The sequence below is a fragment of the Salvelinus namaycush genome, chromosome 35, assembly GCF_016432855.1.
Source record: "Salvelinus namaycush isolate Seneca chromosome 35, SaNama_1.0, whole genome shotgun sequence".
Taxonomy (NCBI): Eukaryota; Metazoa; Chordata; class Actinopteri; order Salmoniformes; family Salmonidae; genus Salvelinus; species Salvelinus namaycush.
Window position 1 is genome coordinate 31,971,749 of NC_052341.1, and position 20,619 is coordinate 31,992,367.

The window sequence follows — 20,619 nt, forward strand, 5'->3', positions numbered from 1 at the left end:
TTTTTACATACATATCTCATATTACTGTATTTAAATATATACATATGTCATATTACTGTATTTAAATATATACATATCTCATATTACTATATTTAAATATATGTATATCTCATATTACTGTATTTAAATATATAAATATATTATATTACTGTATTTAAATATATATATCTATATCTCATATTACTGTATTTAAATATATATATATATATATCATATTACTGTATTTAAATACATACATATCTCATATTACTGTATTTAAATATATATATATATATATATCTCATATTACTGTATTTAAATATATATATATATTATATTACTGTATTTAAATATATATATTATATATATATATATATATATATATATATATCTAAGAATGTACTTATTTGCTACATTTTACTGTGAAAAACCTAGCAGTACTACTTATTTTTCTGAGAGTGAGCCTGGTACATAGCATTGATAACATGATAATTTGTCTCTGAAAATAAACCAGTAATAGAGTTTAACAAATACCTGTCTGCCATTAAACAACCCCATGCCATGACTAGATAGTGAAAAAACATACCAATCTCTTTCATAATTTCTTTAAACAATAAAAGCTCATTTTCCAACATTTCAGATAATGGATATCTAGCGTTTTGCAATGAAACTCTTGATTACTGACATGGTTTCTGAGCCCATGTGTGTGGCTTGTAGCTCACCTGTTTTTGCAGGGATGGAAACAGGAGGGATGACAGGGACTACATGGAGGTCCAGGTGTCCCGAGGACGTGCGCTCCATTCGAATCAGCCCCTGGCACACAAGCCCCTGAACTTTCTCCTCCAGCTCCACTAAGGCCTGAGCCGAACGATCTCTATCCCTCGCCCGCTCTTTTTCCCTCTCTCGTTCTATCTCTCTCTCTATCTCCCGCTGTTGTAGAATGGTCACCTGGGCACAGGACTCACGCAGACTCTCCTGTTACACAGACAAACATGTCTGTGTGTTAGCCCTCTGAGCTATAGCCTAGGCATTAGCTCAGGATCTAACGCAAGTCTTCTTTGTGAATGTAATGGACTGTAGTTAGATGATAGGTCTACCTTTAGGAGCTCCACCTCTTTGGTGGTCTGGATGAGTTGTTTCTCCAGCTCAGACACTTTCTCCAACGTCTCTCTCTCACTCTCTTCCAGTCTGCTGCTTATCTATAACACACACATATACACACACTTATATAGTCATACAGACACATGTAGAAACGCACAGCACATCTACTTACTCTAAACCTTCAACGTGTGTACAAGCAAAGCGTCAAGTTCACCCAGGTGCAACACAGCAGAATAAAGGTTACATAGAGGACGTGTGTTCTTTTATGTTATGGTCACCTGTGCATTGTGCTCCTGCAGCTCCTCCATGTGTTCCAACAGGGCGTTCTTGGTCTCTGCATCCTCCAGCAGAGCACCCACATCAAACACGTTGTCTAGGTAGGCCTGGATCTGCACCAGCAGCCGGTCACTCTCCGTGAACTTTAACCTCTGTACATGCCAGAGGGGCACACACACACATATAGTGCATTCGGAAAGTATTTAGACCCCTTCACTTTTTCAAAATGTTGTCACGTTACAGCCTTGTTCTCAATTTGATTAAATAAAAAACGGAAATATCACATTTACGTAAGTATTCAGACCCTTTACTCAGTATTTTGTTGATGCGATTACAGCCTCGAGTCTTCTTGGCTTTGACGCTACAAGCTTGGCACACCTGTATTTGGGGAGTTTCTCCCATTCTTCTCTGCAGATCCTCTCAAGCTCTATCAGGTTGGATGGGGAGCGTTGCTGCACAGCTATTTTCAGTTCTCTCCAAAGATGTTCGATCGGGTTGAAATCAAGGCTCTGCCTGGGCCACTCAAGAACATTCAGAGACTTGTCCCAAAGCCACTCCTGCATTGTCTTGGCTGTGTGCTTAGGGTCGTTGTCCTGTTGGAAGGTGAATCTTTGCCCCAGTCTGAGGTCCTGAGCACTCTGGAGCAGGTTTTCATAAAGGATCGCTCTGTACTTTGCTCATAATACCAGATAATCTTGTTTCTCATGGTCTGAGTCCTTTAGGTGCCTTTTGGCAAACTCCAAGTGGGCTGTCATGTGCCTTACTGAGGAGTGGTTTCCGTCTGGCCACTCTACCATAAAGGCCTGATTGGTGGAGCGTTGCAGAGATGGTTGTCCTTCTGGAAAGTTCTCCCATCTCCACAGAAGAAATCTGGAGCTCTGTCAGAGTGACCATTGGGTTATTGGTCACCTCCCTGACCAAGGCCCTTCTCCCCCGATTACTCAGTTTAGCCAGGCGGCCAGCTTAATGAAGAGTCTTGGTGGTTCCAAACGTCTTCCATTTAAGAATGGTGGAGGTCACTGTGTACTTGGGGACCTTCAGTGCTGCAGACATTTTTGAGTACACTTCCCTAGACCTGTGCCTCGACACAATCCTGTCTTGGAGCTCTACGGACAATTCCTTCCACCTCATGGCTTGGTTTTTGCTCTGACATGCACTGTCAACTGTGGGACCGTACATAGACAGGTGTGTGCTTTTCCAAATAATTTCCAATCAATTGAATTTACCACAGGTGGACTCTAATCAAGTTGTAGAAACATCTCAAGGATGATCAGTGGAAACAGGACGCACCTGAGCTCAATTTCGAGTCTCATAGCAAAGGGTCTGAATGGTCTGAATACTTATGTAAATAAGGTATTTCAGTTTTTTTATATATTTAATACATATGCAAACATTTCTAAAAACCTGTTACAGCTTTGTCGTTTTGGGGTATTGTGTGTAGATTGATGAGGATTTGTATTTATTTAATCCATTTTAGAATAAGGCTGTAACGTAACAAAATGTGGAAAAAGTGAAGGGGTCTGAATACTTTCCGAATGCACTGTATATATATAGACAAACATAGAGATACATTACTATTGTTCTATTTAATGATGTGCCCACACATGCATAATTGGTTTACCTTCAAATGAAGTGTCCTATGACAACAAAAACATACTCATTGGAATTATGCGTCCTTAGAATTTTGGTGGTGATAAGGAAATACAGCTGTACTAATGTAATCTCATAAGGTATTATAAGTCATATTCTTTAAAAAACTGGGGGTATATTTTGATATTTTCTGAAAATATCTGACCACGTGTCAGTGGTTAGGGGCAACCTCTCTGTGATTCTGTATCACTCACCTCTAGATAGTCATCCAGGCCATGGTGGGTAAACTCATACTGCAGATGGACCCTAAAGTTCATGTTCTCCACTGAGTGGACCACAATGTTGATGAACTGCATGCACGCCACCTGGTGGACATAAACAGTAGGAGATGGCATGGTACACCGTGGGAAAACTATGCCTGCGTAATTTCAATGGTTTACATCAATGGAGTCGAGTTGACATCTACTATAATTTGATTATCAAGTCTGAGCAATATCTCTTCTGTGTACAGATGGAGATGGAAATAATGAACACGAATTGCGCACTTTGGAGCCAGACTCACCATAAAGTCAATGTTGCTTTCTTCATTGCAGAAATACTCCATGAGCTTCTCAAAGCGGCTCTTCTCTCCACATACCTTATGAACGACATAGATGGAAGGCGAAAAGGTTTTTCGATTGGGCACATCATTTCTGCACTGCAACACCACAAATATGCACATGGGGGGGGGGGGGGGGGGGGGTATCCTTAAATACAGCCACCTTTACCCCATGCAGTCTATCTTTCACTTGTTCTCTCCCACTCTCTCTCTACCCCTAGGCCATCGCAAATGACTTCAATAATAGAAGTAAACTGACTTTAATAATGGAAGATAAAACATCAGCATTACTCATACATACAAAAGTGGGTTCAGAACACTCTGCACTCTAGGAGTAAGTATGTATGTGTTTGAAACTGAAATATATCAGTTGGACAACTCTATTGTGTGATATCCATTATCGGCACCCTTTGAACATGTGTGATATGTCTTTAAGGACTAACGCCGCCTCCCCCCTACCCGCTCATGTCCACTAAATAATGCAGGCCTGCACTTCAACCTGCCAGCCTGTACCCCAACAATGCCCACGCTCTGCCACTGTGGGCAACAGGAGCCAGCCTGGCCCGCCGCATTCCCGCCTCCGCTCCTCCACTCCTCTACAATGTGCTATCTATCACCTCTCGCTCTCTCCCTCCATTAGTCTCTCACCCACACAGTCTCTCTGCGCTGTACCAAAACAAGGACCACTCACCGTGCCACTTTTGATGCCAGCTCTGTAACTGATACCAGGATACTACTCTAAGGTATTGCTTAAACAATGTGTGTGATTGGATATGAGAGAGAGCTCTGGATACCCGCAATTATTGATGACTTTTATCGAGCTGATTTGAACGAGGGTAGAAAAACTCAATCCCTCTTTAAATATTTCACAACTTTGTGTGTGTTGTTTAACCGATGCCTATCTCCGAGTGTCATATTATAGGTCTTTAAAAATGCGGACTGTAAGTAACCAACACTGATATATCATGTGTTCTGATACTTCCTCAAGCCACCAGACATACGTCATAGGAAACGAGTGAATGTGAGACCTTTTGATAGAGAGTTGTCTGCTCTGGCCAATGTCCATGTAATTATCCGCACTAGGGAGAGGTTTCACATAACTACTGGTCTAGGATCAGCTTCACTCACCCCATTCCTACTTATGCCAATCAGGACTTCAGAGACAAAACTGACCACAGATCAGTGCTTAGGGGCAACTATCCCGAGGTTGCAGTGGGGCCTCAAGTACGAAGATCTAGCTTCCCCGGCCTTGCCCATTGCTAATGATACCCAGGTCTACATCACAATGTCTGGGTAACTCTATTCATGGAGGTCTTTTTCTGTTGGCAACAGTTGCTCCCTTGACAGACAGTGATGAAAGGTCCACAGGAAGGTTCAACTGTCACGTTGCCAACAAATGTTACGAATGTTTGTGCTCCCAACCCCCCCGCCCCTTCCTTACTTTGTGTCTGCTTATAGGGGACAACTGCCCCGCCAGCTGCCATGGGGTTCGATGTGTGAAGGGGGTGGTGGGGTTTCAAACTGAGACAGGATGTCTTTGGATGGGGGTTGAGAGGTTGACTGCTAGTGTGAGTCAAGGAAAGCATGCAGACGACTGATGGCCACATCCTCATTTTTGGAGAGATCTCTGCATGTAACTAATGTAAGCTTTGCGTAAATTGTGCACTGACGTCAATGGGAGATTTGGGAAACTGGGAGCCTCTATGACATGTAACATGATATCGAGAGAAGGGTGTAAGGGCTTGACAGGACTTGTTGGCGAAGAGACTGTCGTCTTGGATACCCCTCTAACCTCTTTGAAGTTGTCGAAGGCGGAGAGGATGATGTCATGACCCCCCCTCACTAGACACACGGCAGCCAGCAGCTCCAGCACCAGGGCCTTGGTCCTGATGGGTAAAAGTGCCCATTATAATACCCTCATACATACACAAACACGTACGCATGCACACACGCACGTTTGTTTTACCATCCTTGTGGGGGCCAAACAATTGGTTCCCATTCAAAATCCTATTTTCCACAGCCCTAAGCCTTAACCTAACCTTAACCCCAAACCCATAACCCTAACTCCTTACTCTAAACCCTAACCCTAACCTTATTGTAACCCTAACACTAAACCTAACCCCTAAGCCTAACCCCTAAGACTAACATAGCCTTTTTCCTTCTGTGGACTGGCGAAATGTCCCCACTTCTGGTCTCCACAAAGATAGTAAAACTAAAAACACGCACACACACACACACACACACACACACACACACACACACACACACACACACACACACACACACACACACACACACACACACACACACACACACACACACACACACACACACACACACACAACAACAATGTTATTTTACACAACAGACAGACATACAGACTCAACACACACACACGCACGCACGCACACACACACACACACACACACGCACACACACACACACACACACACACACACACACACACACACACACACACACACACACACACACACACACACACACACACACACACACACACACACACACACACACACACACACTAATAATACTGGTCCTCACCTGGGGTTCCTGTTGTTGAGGCTGAGCGTGATCTCGTTCACACAGCATGGGTGGGTCATCACCGGGTTAAACCCAGACTAAACACACATACACACAGTTGTCCGTCATCACCACTGTCAGTCATATGACATATACTGCAGTGTAGACTTGATTCCTACTGACACGAAGCCTGTCAACTGTCGCTTTTTCAATGGACACTGTCTTCCAGCACAGGAGGGAGGCATCAAGTTACGGTGTGAAAAACCACAAACCATGAGGCTAAAATAAACGTTATTCCTAGCTAACTCTATTGAGTCACTCTGTTCTAACAGTAGACATAAGGGTGAATAGGCCTACCTGGCAAAATATTATAGGTTGAATAAAGGTCAAATAAGGTTTCCATGGGGAGGTATGTACCTGGTAGTTCATGATGGCACGTAGACACATGATGCAGAGGTGAACGTCGTCTTTCTGACTGACAAGGCGTGACTTCCTCAGCGCTTTCCTGTTGTGGAGAGAGTTGAATCTGCCAGGTGAGAAACGTAGCTGTTATTAACATGTTATTACTAATGCATGGCGCTATGCATTGTGCAAATGTGGGGTTATTACATAACACCAAAGCCGCAGTAACACATTTTCATTCAAAGCCCTTGCGGGTATGTTTAAATAACTACACAATGTAAACTCTCGGTGTTTCTAATGTCTACACACTTCAAAATTGTTCACAGATAAGAATCACTCGCTCGACTACATTTTCAGGGCTAGAGTCATTCTTGTTAATGATGAACTAAGAAATGTGTCTTTATTCCCATTCTCAACACCACAACGAGAGGCAGAGTGGCGGTGGGCATGTTAATAGTCCCTTCAAAATGACATCCGAGTTAGTAAGAGTGAGAGAGGGACAGAGAAATGTTAGAGAGAGAGACAATTCAGCATGAGAGAGAGGAGGGGCGATGAACGAGACGCGGTTCTTACACACCCCTTTTGGAAGCATCAATGACAGGCGGTGCCCCAAAATGGACGTCAAGATGTCTGTTGATGGGTGAAATGTCTGATGGTTTGGCCCTAGTCAGATTTTGCCCACACTGACACAATGTTTACATTTAGACAGACTACATTGTTGAGAGGGAGGCATGCTGCATCCAACATTTACCCTACAAAACAGTTAGCGTGACAGGAATGTGGAATGTGTGAGTGTGTGTGAGTGTGTCCGTCCGCCTGTCTGTTGACATGGGTTATGTGTGTGTGTGACAGCTTGGGACAGATTGGGACGGCTTGACGCCACAGGTCAATCTACGGTAAGTGCTCACTGTGTCTCAGCTGTACCAGTTGCACCAAGGTTCTCATAATGTCATGACCAATCAAAAACGTTCTAAGACATTTTGAGAACATTTTCAACAGACAAAACTGAGATCACACTGTTCCAGGGATTCGAAACACAGTGCAAAGGATTTATGTCACATAAGAAGAAACATTGTCCAAGGTTTTCTTTTGGCATAAGCTTTGTTCCATGGCAAGGACTGTTACACTGACCACGTTCACGTGCACACCAATATCGCGTTATTACTCGGGATACTCAAGTATTCTGTTTTTGAGTTGACACATATAAACATCATATCCCGTTTACAATAACCCGAAAAAGCTTGTATGCCGGTTATGAGAAACCCGGATAAGATGCCTGGGATATGCTGAGCTAAGATGGAATACTGTGGCATGTAAACATCTTATCCCGTTTACCGTTGTTTTTGCGGTCTGCGCAGGGTCAGTTTCTCATACCATGGGTCTTGTGTGATGATATCTGATTGTCAAAAAAATCACTTCAAAAAGTAGGCTACCTATAAAATTCAATCCACCATAATAATTCCATAATAATTTAGCGTACTTTAATTAATATACTGTAATTAATATTACGTTTCTGCTTATAATTTCCGACATTTGGTAGGCCTTATTAGAATTTCGACATTTGTTAGGCCGTTTGTTTTTCAACTCTAGTTTGATGGCAGGGGAAATGGTGTGTGTGTGTGTGTATATGTCACAATGTGTGTGGAGAGGAGTGGGAGTCATTGTTCTTTCCTCACAATTAATGCCCATGAATCTAGGACGCAAGAACTACAAGTGTAGTCCAACCTCAGTCCCATCTAACAGACAGAAGCTCAGGTCCATTCTTCTCACCAATTCCTGGTAACACTCACCTCACAGTAAGGGCACGAGCAGCTTTAGAACCACCATGGGTTGGAGAGTTACTGGCACTCCTCGTCAAGTCCTCCACCGATCTGTCTGGTGTGGAAGTCCCATTGTCCAAACTTTCCATGTCATAGCTGAGAGTCCAAAGTAGCAGGAATTTGGACATGAGTGGGAGAATTGACCCAATATTATCAATGTGGAATATTAAAGTTATGTTAAATGTTTAATCTAAAGCCCTCAGATATGTTTCATTACTAAAGTGTCCCAAAAAGAAGAAGGAAAGACCCAGAACTACCATAAAGACCTACGTCATGTTGAAGCCTAAAAATCTAAACATTTTCCTCTCAGATTGTCCCATTCACATACAAGTGCCTTCAGAAAGTATTCATAGCCCTTGAATTATTCCACATTTTGTTATGTTACAGCCTGAATTCAAAATTGATTAAATATATGTTTTTGTCTCTCCCATCTACACACAATACCCCATAATGACAAAGTGATTTTTTTTTAGACATGTTTGCACATTTATTGGAAATAAAATACAGCAATATCTCATTTACATAAGTATTCAAACCCCTTTGCTATGGCACTCCAAATTGAGCTCAGGTGCATCCAATTTCCCTTGATCCTCCTTGACATATCACTACAATTTCATTGGAGTCCACCTGTGGCTAATTCAATTGTTTGGACATGTTTTAGAAAGAAACACACTTGTCTATATAAGGTCCCACAGTTGACAGTGCATGTCAGAGCAGAAACTATAACATGAAGTCCAAGGAACTGTCTGTAAATCTCAGAGATTATGATGAGGCACATATCTGGGGAAGGGTATGAATGTCACGCCCTGATCTGTTTCACCTGTCTTTGTGATTGTCTCCACCCACCTCCAGGTGTCACCTGTTTTCCTCATTAGTCCCTGGGTACTTATTCCTATGTTCCCTGCTTGTCTGTTGCCAGTTTGTCTTTTTTGTCAAGTCAACCAGCATGTTTTTCCCATTCTCCTGCTGTTTCCTTCACTCTGTTTTTGCTAGTCCTCCCAGTTGTGACCCTTGCCTGTCTGGACTCTGAACCCGCCTGCCTGACCATTCTGCCTGCCCTGACCTCGAGTCTGCCTGCCACTGTGTACCTCCTGGACTCTGACCTGGTTTTGATCTTTTGCCTGTCCACGACCATTCTCTTGCCTACCCTTTTGGATTATAATAAATATCAGAGACTCAAACCATCTGCCTCCCGTGTCTGCATCTGGGTCTCGCCTTGTTCCCTTATAATGAATCAATTTCTAGAGTGTTGAAAGTTTCCAAGAGCAACGTGGTCTCCATCATTGGTACGTATATTGAAACTGAACAAACCGGACAAGAAGGACCTTGCTGAGGGTGACAAAGCACCCAATGACCACTCTGACAGAACTACAGAGTTCCTTGGCTGAGATGGGAGAACCTGCATGAAGGACAACAGTCTCTACAGCACTTCACCAATCTAGGCACTTCAACACCCTTCTAACACCATCCATTTCGTGAAGCATGGTGGTGGCAGCATCATGCTATGGGAATGCTTTTTAGTGGCAGGGACTGGGAGACTGATAAGGATAAAGAGAACAATGAATGGAGCCAAATACAGCCAAATCCTTGATGAGAACCTGCTTCAGAGTTCTAACAACCTTAGACTGGAGCAAAGATATATGTTCCAATAGGACAATGACCCCAAGCATACAACCAAAGCAACGGTGGAATGGCTTCAGAACAAGAATGTGAAAGTCCTTGAGTGGCCCAGCCAAAGCCAAGACTTGAAGATTGCTGTTCACCCCAGCTTCCCATCTATCTTAACAGAGCTTGAGGAAATCTGCAAGGAAGTATGGTGAGAATTTGTCGGTGATTGGATAATCCGCCTTTACCATCCGTTCTACTGGCGAATGTGCAATCGCTGGAGAATAAACTGGATGAGCTCCGTTTGAGACTATCCTACAAACGGGACATTAAACTGTATCATATTATGTTTCACCGAGTCGTGGCTGAACAAGGACATGGATAATATATAGTTGGCTGGGTTTTCCGTGCATTGGCATGACAGAACAGCAACCTCCGGTAAGATAAGGGGTGGTGGTCTGTGTCTATTTGTCAATAATAGCTGGGGCGTAATCTCTAACATTAAGGAAGTCTTGAGGTTTTGCTCGTCTGAGGTAGAGTACCTCATGATAAGCTTTAGATCACACTATTTACCAAGAGTTTTTATCTATATTTTTGTAGCTGTCTATGTACCACCACAAACTGATGTAGGCACTAAGACCACACTCAACAAGCTGTATAAGGCCATAAGCAAACAAGAGAATGCATCCCCCAGAAGCAGCGCTTCTAGTGGCCCGGGACTTTAATGCAGGAAAACTTCAATCCATTTGACCTAATTTCTACCAGCATGTCACATGGGCAACCAGAGAAAAAACAACTCTAGTCCACCTTTACTCCACACACAGAGATGTGTACAAAGCTCTCCCTCACCCTCCACTTGGTAAATATAACCATAATTGTATTCTCCTGATTCCTGCTTACAAGCAAAAACTCAAGCACGAGGTACCAGTGACTCGCTCAATATGGAATTAGTCAGATGACGCAGATGCTAAGCCACAGGACTGTTTTGCTTGTACAGCCAGGAATATGTTCCGGGATTCATTGGATGGCATTGAGGAGTCACTGGCTTCAACAATAAGTGCATTGACGATGTCGTACCCACAGTGACCGTACGTACATATCCCAACCAGTAGCTATGGATTACAGGTAACATCCACACTGAGATAAAGCCTAGAGCTGCCGGTTTCAAGGAGTGGGACACTAATCCGGAGGCTTACAAGAAATCCCGCTATATCCTCTGACGAACCATCAAACAGACAAAGCATCAATACCGGACTAAGACTGAATCCTACTACACCAGCTCTGACGCTAGTCAGATGTGACAGGTATTGCAAACTATTACGGATTACAAAGGGTAACCCAGCCGTGAGCTGCCCAGTGATGCAAGCCTACCAAATGAGCTTAATGACTTCTATGCTCACTCCGAGGCAAGCAACACTGAACCATGCATGAGAGCACCAGTTGTACTGGATGACTGTGTGATCACACTCTCCGTAGCCGATGTGAGTAATACCTTTAAACGGGTCAATATTCACAAGGCTGCAGGGCCAGATGGATTACTAGGATGCGTACTCAGAGCATGCGCTCACCAACTTTCAAAGGTCTTCATTGACATTTTCAACCTCTCCCTGACTGAGTCTGTTTCAAGCAGACCACCATAGTCTCTGTGCCCAAGAATGTCAAGGTAACTTGCCTAAATGACTACCGCCCCGTAGCACTCACGTCAGTAGCCATGAAGTGCTTTGAAAGGCTGGTTATGGCTCACATCAACACCATCATCCCAGAAACCCTAGACCCAGTATAATTTGCATACCACCCCAACATATCCACAGATGACGCAATCTCTATTGCACTCCACACTGCCCTTTCCTACCTGGACAAAAGGAACACCTATGTGAGAATGCTGTTTGTTGACAACAGATCAGAGTTCAACACCTTAGTGCCCTCAAAGCTCAACACTAAACTAAGGACAATGGGACTAAACACCTCCCTCTGCAACTGGATCCTGGAATTCCTGATGGGCCGCCCACAGGTGGTAATGGTAGGCAACAACACATCTGACATGCTGATCCTCAACAAAGGGTCCACTCAGGGGTGCGTGCTTAGTCCCCTCCTGTACTCCCTGTTCATGCACGACTCCAACACCATCATTAAATTTGCTGACGAACCAACGGTGGTAGGCCTGATCACCGACAACAATGAGACAGCCTATAAGGAAGAGGTCAGAGACCTGGCAGTGTGGTGCCAGGACAACAACCCCTCCCTCAATGTAAGCAAGACAAAGGAGCTGATCATTGACCAGAGGAAAAGGACGGGGCTGTAGTGGAGTGGGTCGAGAGCTTCAAGTTCCTTGGTGTCCAGATCAAACACACCAAGATATTTGTGAGAAGGGCACGACAACACCTATTTCCCCCTCAAGAGACTGAAAACATTTAGCATGGGTCCTCAGTTCCTCAATGTTATACAGCTGCACCCTCGAGAGCATCCTGACTGGTTGCCTCACTGCTTGGTATGGCAACTGCTCGGCATCTGACCGTAATGCACTACAGAGGGTAGTGCGTACAGCGCAGTACATCACTGGGGCCAAGCTTCCTGCCATCCAGGACCTATATGCCAGGCGGTTTCAGAGGAAGGTCCTAAAAAAGGCTTCTTAACAGATTCTACTCCCAAGCCATAAGACTGCTAAACATTTAATCAAATGGCTAACCGGACTATTTTCATTTAATCTCTTTTTTACTCTGCTTTTACTCTCTCTTTATTATCTATGCACAGTCACTTTACCCCTAAATGTGCATATTACCTCAATTACCTTGACTAACCTGTACCCCGAACATTAACTCGGTACCAGTACCCCCTGCATTTAACCTTGTTATTGTTATTGTTATTTTGTCACTTTTTTTCATTTGACATTTTGATAGTATATATTTTTTTGCTAATATTTTGTTACTTACTTTAAAAAAAATCTGCATTGTTGGTTAAGGGCTTGTAAGAAAGCATTTCACGGTAAGGTGACCTGTTGTATTCAGCACGTGACAAATAAAATGTAATTTGATTCTACAAAGTATTGACTCAGGGATGTGAATACCTATGAAATTTGAGATTTCTACAAAAAAAATCTAAAAACATGATTTCACTTGTGACAAAGTAAAACTATATAAAATGGGGTAAAACGATATAATCAATTTGGAATTCAGGCTGTAACACAACAAAATGTGGAATAAGTCAAGGGGTAGGAACACTTTCTGAAGGCACTGTAGATGTGAAGGACTGGTACTTACGTGACGGCACATTGGGCGAAGGACAGGTAGTCAACCAGGACGTCCAGACCTCTGTTCTCCTCACTGAGAAACTCCTGAGCCCAGCTGGAGAGGAGGGGAAACAGGAAGGGAATATTATAATAAGACACAACGGGCACACCCTACAAGAATCAGATTTTACAACGGTCAGACGTAACTACAACCCCAATCAGACACACAATACAGACATCCAGACATAACAACACTCAGATTGGACCACAACAACGACTAGACATTACAATACCGCACATACGGTGACACTTTAAAACAACATACATTTACAACAATCAAACATAACAGTATTACTACGTTTACAACTGGATTGTTGGTCTATCTAAGATTTTGTAACCACAAGTAAAACAGTAAAACAACAACCTCACTCAACCAAACGGTGAAAGAATCTCACAAGCACGACGCCGTCATTCACACACTTAACAACAAACAATACTGGTGCGTACGTCACAACAACAAGCTATACAATAGCATCTAACCCTGAAGCTAGACCCTGCAAGCCTAAATCCAGGTCGTCGCTGGATAACGCAGCCAAAACGCAGATTTATGGCTAAATCTCGCCTATTTCTACAATTTCTCTTATTAAGATCTGTTTTTAAACCTAACCCTAACCTTAATCCTAACTTAAATGTTTGTTTTTTTTCTGACTTTTTACGATATAGACAATTTTGACTATGTGGATGTGTTAACTAGTGGGAACCCTAAATCCAGCATTTTATGGTTTGCAAATGAATATCAATAATTGTACAGTATTTCAGTCCTCACCAAAGCTCTGTCAACTACCATAAAGGAACCCACTGTTGTTAGTGCCACCTATGCTATTTATAGTGTCATGTCAAGCTATCGTTTTGCTACATGTGCTCATAAGCATATGGGTATTGTCAATAGTAATCTTGTGCACATTTACCTCATTCTACTAATAGCTCTGCAACTTTGAGTCCAATCAGGAAGCCTATTGTGGCTAGCTAATCCAGTTCTATTGACTCTTTTGTCTCCATAGGTACTCCTGCTGTTTTCAAATCTCACAGAGGGTTTGGACTTTCAGATGTGATAGACAAAAAAGGTTGGAGGGGTGACCATTTATGTCAAATCTTCTCATCATGCTCTCTTAGCATCCCTGTCCCCAAAATATAGGAGCTGTTGGTTATAAAAGTGGCCACACACCAAAATATGTCTCTCCTAGGCAATCAGCAATTAGTACAGGGAGGAGTGCTCTTCACCTCTGTTACGCAATTAGCGATTAGTGTTAGTATTTCAGTCTCCCCTGGTTTCTTAGTAGCAGTCGTAAGCTGCAGTCGTGTCAATCTCGTTGGTAAAACTAAGACTGTCGCCCGAAACAAAGATGGTTCTGCCGAGTTGTTCTGTGGAGTTCTTCGAGGAAGGAGTTCCTCAATGACCTTTACACCTTCATAAGCTAATTTCCTGACGATGGCTCACCGCTCTTCGTACTAGGCAACTTTAACTACCCGAAGTCTGTCTTCAATTCATTTCTTTCCAACTCTCTCTTTTCCCTTCTTGACTCTTTTGACTTCACCCTTTCCCAATCCCCCCCCTAGCTCACAAGGCAGGAAATACTGTACACTTGATGTCATCTTTACTAGAGGCTGTTCCCCTGCTAATGTCACTGCAACCCAGGTCTCTGATCACTACTTTGTTTCCTTTTCCGTCACCCTTTCCTCCAACCCGAGCCACTCAGCCCCTACCCAGATGGTCAAGCGCCGTCGAAATCTTCGCTCTCTGTCTCCCACTACTCTCTCCTCTTCTAACCTACCATCACTCCCTTCTGCTAAATCCATCTCCCTCGTCTCCTGATTCTGCCTCTTCGACCCTACTCCACTCCCCTTCCGCATCCTATGACTAGCACTGTCCCCTTTCCTCTCGGCCGGCTCGGCCCTCCCCTCCTGCACTGTGACTGAGTGACTCATTGCGAGCTTACAGAACAGGACTGTGGGTAGCTGAGTGAAATATGGAGGAAAACTAAACTTCTGGAGGACCTATCATCCTTCTACTCTGACCTCTCTACCTTCTCTTCCTCTGTATCCGCAGCTAAAGCAACTTTCTATCTACATTTCAAGCTTCTGCCTCTACCCCTATGAAACTCTTTTCCACCTTCTCCTCCCTCCTTAATCCACCACCCCTCCCCCTCCCTCCTACCTCTCTGTGGTCAACTACTTTGTCAACCACTTTGAAAAGAAGATTGACGACATCCTGTGACTAGTGAGGTCTGGCCGCCTGACAACCTGCCCGCTCGAACCCATCCCCTCCTCCCTTCTCCACGCCATCTCTGGAGACCTTCTCCCATTCCTCACTACCTTCATAAACTCATCCCTGACTATTGGCTGCATCCCCTCTGACTTCAAAACGGCTCAAATCGCTACCCTCCTCAAGAAACCAACACTCGACTCATCTGACGTCAAACTATAGACCTGTATCCCTTCTTTATGTCCTTTCCAAAACACTTGAGTGTGCTGTCTCTGTTCAACTCTCTCGTTATCTCTCTCAGAACGATCTTCTTGACCCTAACCATTCAGTCTTCAAGATTGGTCTCTCAGTCGAGACTGCTCTTCTCTGTGTCACGGAGGCTCTCCACACTGCCAAAGCTGACTCTCTCTCTCCTCTGTTCTCATCCTCCTAGATCTATCTCTTGCCTTCGACACCGTGAAACAGATCCTCCTCTCCACGCTCTCAGTGCTGGGCATCTCAGGCTCTGCACACTCTTGAATTGCATCGTACCCGGAAGGCCACTCCTACCAGGTGACATGGAGAGGATCTGTGTCTGCACCACATACTCTCTCCTCTTCTCTCTATACACCAAGTCACTCGGCTCCGTCATATCTTCACATGGTCTCCCCTATCATTGCTATGCGGATGACACTTGACTACTTTTCTCCTTACCCCCTTCTGACACCGAGGTGGTGATACGGATGTCGGCCCACCACCTCAAGCTCAACAAGACGGAGCTGCTCTTCCTCCCGGGGAAGGCCTGACCACTCAAAGAAATCTCCATCAGGGTTGACAACTCCAGAGTCACCCTCCCAGAGTGCAAGGAACATTAGAGGGACCCTGGACAGCACTCTGTTGTTTTCTGCAAACATCAAAGCAGTGACTCACTCCATAGAGTACAACATCTGTAGAGTATGACCCTACCTCACACAGGAAGAGGTGCAGGACCTAATCCAGGCACTTGTCATCTCCCGTCTGGACTACTGCAACTTGCTGTTGGCTGTGGCTACAAACCCCTGCAATTTACCCAGAACGCTGCAGCCCGCCTGGTTTTCAACCTTCCCAAGTTCTCCCATTTCATCCCGCTCCTCCGCACACTCCACTGGCTTCCAGTCGAAGTTTGCATCTACTACAAGAACCTGGTACTTGCCTACGGAGCAGCAAAAGGAACTGCCCCTCGCTACCTTCAGGCTATGCTCAAACCCTACACCACAACCTGAGCACTCCGTTCTGCCACCTCTGGTCTCTTGGCCCTTCCACCCCTACGGAAGGGCAGCTCCCGCTCAGCCCAGTCAAAGCTCATCTCTGTCCTAGCACCCCAATGGTTGAACCAGCTTCTCACTGAAGCTAGGAGTGGCCTTTTAAAGGTAGGAGAGGTAGGACTTCAGGTGCTTTTGGAAGATGGACAGGGAGAACTTCAGGTGCTTTTGGAAGATGGACAGGGACTCTCCCTGTCCATCTTCCAAAAGCACCTGAAGTCCTACCTCTTCAAAGAGTATCTTAAATACTCTCATGTACTCTCAAACCTCCTCTTGATAAGAAATCAAGCCTGGGCCAAGGCTAGATACACTGGCTTGTTAGCTGATTAGCAGCTATTTAGGGAATCGAGAAATGGGTGCACTGCCTCCGATAAACAGGCCACATCAAACTACTTCCTTTAGCGATATGACAGACTCTGTTAGCGATCCCTCTAAATTCTGGAAAACCAATAATTCGCTGAAGCAGGGCAATTCCCTTTCCTCTACTTCCCTGCCTAAGCAAGTAGTTTTAGACCGCTGCATCATTACTGAAAAGGTTCAGATTTTATGCTTGTATCTCAGCTTGGTGGTCATACTGGTCCTGGCCTGTCAGTTGACTGTTCTTCCCACATACAGCCTGATTTTCAAGCACTGCAGAGGTCACTGTTGGATCTAAAGGTAGTGATAAATGCAAACAAAACAAAGGGCATGGTTTTTTTCTAGGTCCCATAACCCAGATTTGTATGAATTTGTAATGACTAATTTGAACGGTACAGAAATTGTGTGAGTTCCTTCCTACAAATATGTTGGTATCTGTCTTGATGACAAACTGTTATTTAAAAAAACATGTCACTGAGTTGGTGAAGAAGTTGAAGTTCAAAGTTGGTTTATTTTACAGAAACAAAGCATGTCTGACTTTTGTTAATAGGAAGGAAATTGTCCAGGCCACTTATGTCGATTTTAGATTATGGGGATATTATCTATATGCACGCAGCAGAATCTACAATTAAACACCTAGATGCTGTATTCCATTGTGCCCTTAGGTTTATTACTGGTGATGGTTATAGAACTCACCATTGTGTTTTGTATCAAAAAGTGGGTTGGGACACTTTGTATGTAATTAGAGAGGAGCATTTTCTTGTGTTTATTTACAAATTACTCATACAGAACCTTCGTATGTATCTATCATCATTAATTCTATTTAGACTTACAAATGATCAAACCCGGCCACAGGATTGGATAACACTAGAGGCCACTTCGGTCTCCACAGAGTTGGGTGAAGCTGATTTGAGTTTTTTTGAGCCTTTCATGTGGAACAACTAACCGAGATCTCTGAAATTAGATGCTCTGGTCCCCCTATGTCAGTTCAGTGAAATGATCAGAGACCAATATGTTGATAAATGTGTCTCTTTTTCTTAATATGTTTTGTAATGTTGTATGTTGTATATACACTGAACAAAAATATAAAAGCAACGTGTAAAGTGTTGGTCCCATGTTTCATGAGATGAAATAAAAGATCCCAGAAATGTTATGCACAAATTTGTTTACGTCCCTGTTAGTGAGCATTTCTTCTTTGCCAAGATAATCTATCTACCTGATAGGTGTGGCATATCAAGAAGCTGATGAAACAACATTATCATTACACGGGTGCACCTTGTATCGGGGACAATAAAAGGCCACTCTAAAATGTGCAGTTTTGTCATAGATGGCTCAAGTTTTGAGGGAGCGTGCAATTGACATGGTGAATGCGGGAATGTCCACCAGAGCTGTTGACAGAGAATTGAATGTTCATTTCTCTACCATAAGCCATCTCCAACGTCGTTTTAGAGAATTTGTCAGTACATCCAACTGTCCTCACAACCGCAGACCATGTGTATGGCGTCGTGTGAGCAAGCGGTTTGCTGATGTCAACGTTGTGAACAGAGAGCCCCATGGTGATGGTGGGGTTATGGTATGGGCAGGCATAAGCTACGGACAATGACCACAATTGCCTTTTATCAATGGCAATTTGAATGCACAGTGATACCGTGACGAGATCCTGAGGCCCATTGTTGTGACATTCATCATTGTGAATCAAAAAGTGGGTTGGGCCTCTTTGTATGTAAAGAGAGAGCAGCATTTTCTTGTGTTTATCTACAAAGCACTCATGCAAACTTCCTATGTATCTATCATTATTAATTCAATTTAGTCTTACAAATGACCAAACCCGGTCTTAGGCTTGGGTAACACTGGAGGAACCCTACAGTCTCCACAGAGTTCAGTGTAATGATCAGACCTCTATGATGATAAAAGTACGTTTTTCTTAATGTTTAGTAATTCTGTATAGTATTTGATTGTATTTATCTGTAAAAGAGATTCTAGTCTCAGCATGACGTCCCTGTCAAAATAAATGTTAAATAAAAAATAAAAAAATGTTTAAGGCCCTTTTACAGTATTAGCATTTTGTTGGTCGAGTTCATAGCTGTTTTATCATCATCAGTTATTTATGCTGTCTATTACTGAATGCTTTACTGACGGTTTTACTGCCTGTGTATTGTGTATTTTTTATTGTTTGTATAATATTTTTTTACCTATTTGTGTGTTATACTTGCTGCACCCTGACAGGTCATGTAAATAAGAATTTTTTCTTAAAGGGCAATTCCACCCCTTTTCAACCTCATTTTCATTATCTACAGCACAATACCAGTGTGAAATTCTGTGCATTTCTACGTTTTGTAGAAAGAAAAAAAAAACATGTTAAAATGTTCTCCCTTTGGCTAGAAACTCGTTGCAGGTTTTGAAAATCTTTTTTTCTTGCTTTTAATCCTTCCCTGTGATGTCATAATGATGCATTTTTTTAGGACCTTTCGTCTTATCTTTTCAAACACAGATCATAGAACGTAGACACTGGTACGGTGCTAAAGATAATGAATATGAGGTTGAAAAGTGGCGGAAGTGGCATTTAATTGACCTACCTGTATAAATAAATGAAATAAATGTAGCTTGTGTAAGGATCAATAGATGGAGTGCTGATGAAAGCAGAAAAGTTGGGTAAGGGGCGGGTCTCACCCGATATGATTGGTCCTCAGGGAAATCTCCAGCTCTCTTAAGACCTGTGTGGACTCCTGGACACGCCTCTTGAACTGTCATAACACGCACAACAAGGTCATTATCGTTGTGGAGAAATGTTTGATGGTGTATAGCAAACAAAACAAGTGGTAACTTAGCTATGGACGAAAACAGTGTTTTTTTAAACATAGCTTTTGCAAATTCTGTTATATAAGTGATTACTTCAAGAAATTATGTTTTTGAAAGTATCTGAGCAGGGCCATAGCACAGACTGGACCTCTTACAGGACTGTAATGGTACAGTACCTTGCGACTGACCCCTCCCTGGTCAAGATAACTTTTGAGCTTCAGCAAGTAAGCAGAGGGAGGATTCTTCACTTGGAATCGTTCCTGTAGGAAGGAGAGCAGGCAGACAGACAGACAGACAGACAGACAGACAGACAGACAGACAGACAGACAGACAGACAGACAGACAGACAGACAGACAGACAGACAGACAGACAGACAGACAGACAGACAGACAGACAGACAGACAGACAGACAGACAGACAGACAGACAGACAGACAGACAGATAGATAGATAGATAGATAGATAGATAGATAGATAGATAGATAGATAGATAGACAGATAGACAGATAGACAGACAGATGTTAGAGCATATCTAATTATGTTGATTACACGGGTGCACTGTGGGAGAAGGGGACCAGAGGGCAAAACACAGCAGGGACTTCACAGCCTTGATGATTTTTATTTTAACCCTTATTTTACCAAGTTGACTGAGAACACATTCTTATTTACAGCAACGACCTGGGGAATAGCTACAGGGGAGAGAGGGGGGGGGGGGGGGGGGGGGGGGGTGAATGAGTAAATTGGAAGCTAGGGATGATTACGCTGACCAATTTATAGAAGTA

The 20,619-nt window shown here is 43.3% G+C and overlaps 1 protein-coding gene across 1 annotated transcript in view; it reads right to left on the reverse strand.

Annotated features, from left to right (window-relative positions):
* LOC120029693 (formin-like protein 1) overlaps positions 1 to 20,619 on the reverse strand; it is a 36,162-nt gene that overhangs the window by 14,808 nt on the left and 735 nt on the right. Inside the window, exons 2-13 of the mRNA XM_038974962.1 lie at positions 20,014 to 20,097; positions 19,709 to 19,782; positions 13,170 to 13,253; positions 8,278 to 8,403; positions 6,503 to 6,590; positions 6,107 to 6,183; positions 5,337 to 5,430; positions 3,509 to 3,583; positions 3,201 to 3,311; positions 1,359 to 1,508; positions 1,077 to 1,178; positions 702 to 954 (exon numbers count right to left, since the gene is read on the reverse strand). Of these exons, the coding sequence (XP_038830890.1) occupies positions 702 to 954; positions 1,077 to 1,178; positions 1,359 to 1,508; positions 3,201 to 3,311; positions 3,509 to 3,583; positions 5,337 to 5,430; positions 6,107 to 6,183; positions 6,503 to 6,590; positions 8,278 to 8,403; positions 13,170 to 13,253; positions 19,709 to 19,782; positions 20,014 to 20,097 (1,318 nt within the window). The remainder of the gene's footprint in view (positions 1 to 701; positions 955 to 1,076; positions 1,179 to 1,358; positions 1,509 to 3,200; positions 3,312 to 3,508; positions 3,584 to 5,336; positions 5,431 to 6,106; positions 6,184 to 6,502; positions 6,591 to 8,277; positions 8,404 to 13,169; positions 13,254 to 19,708; positions 19,783 to 20,013; positions 20,098 to 20,619) is intronic.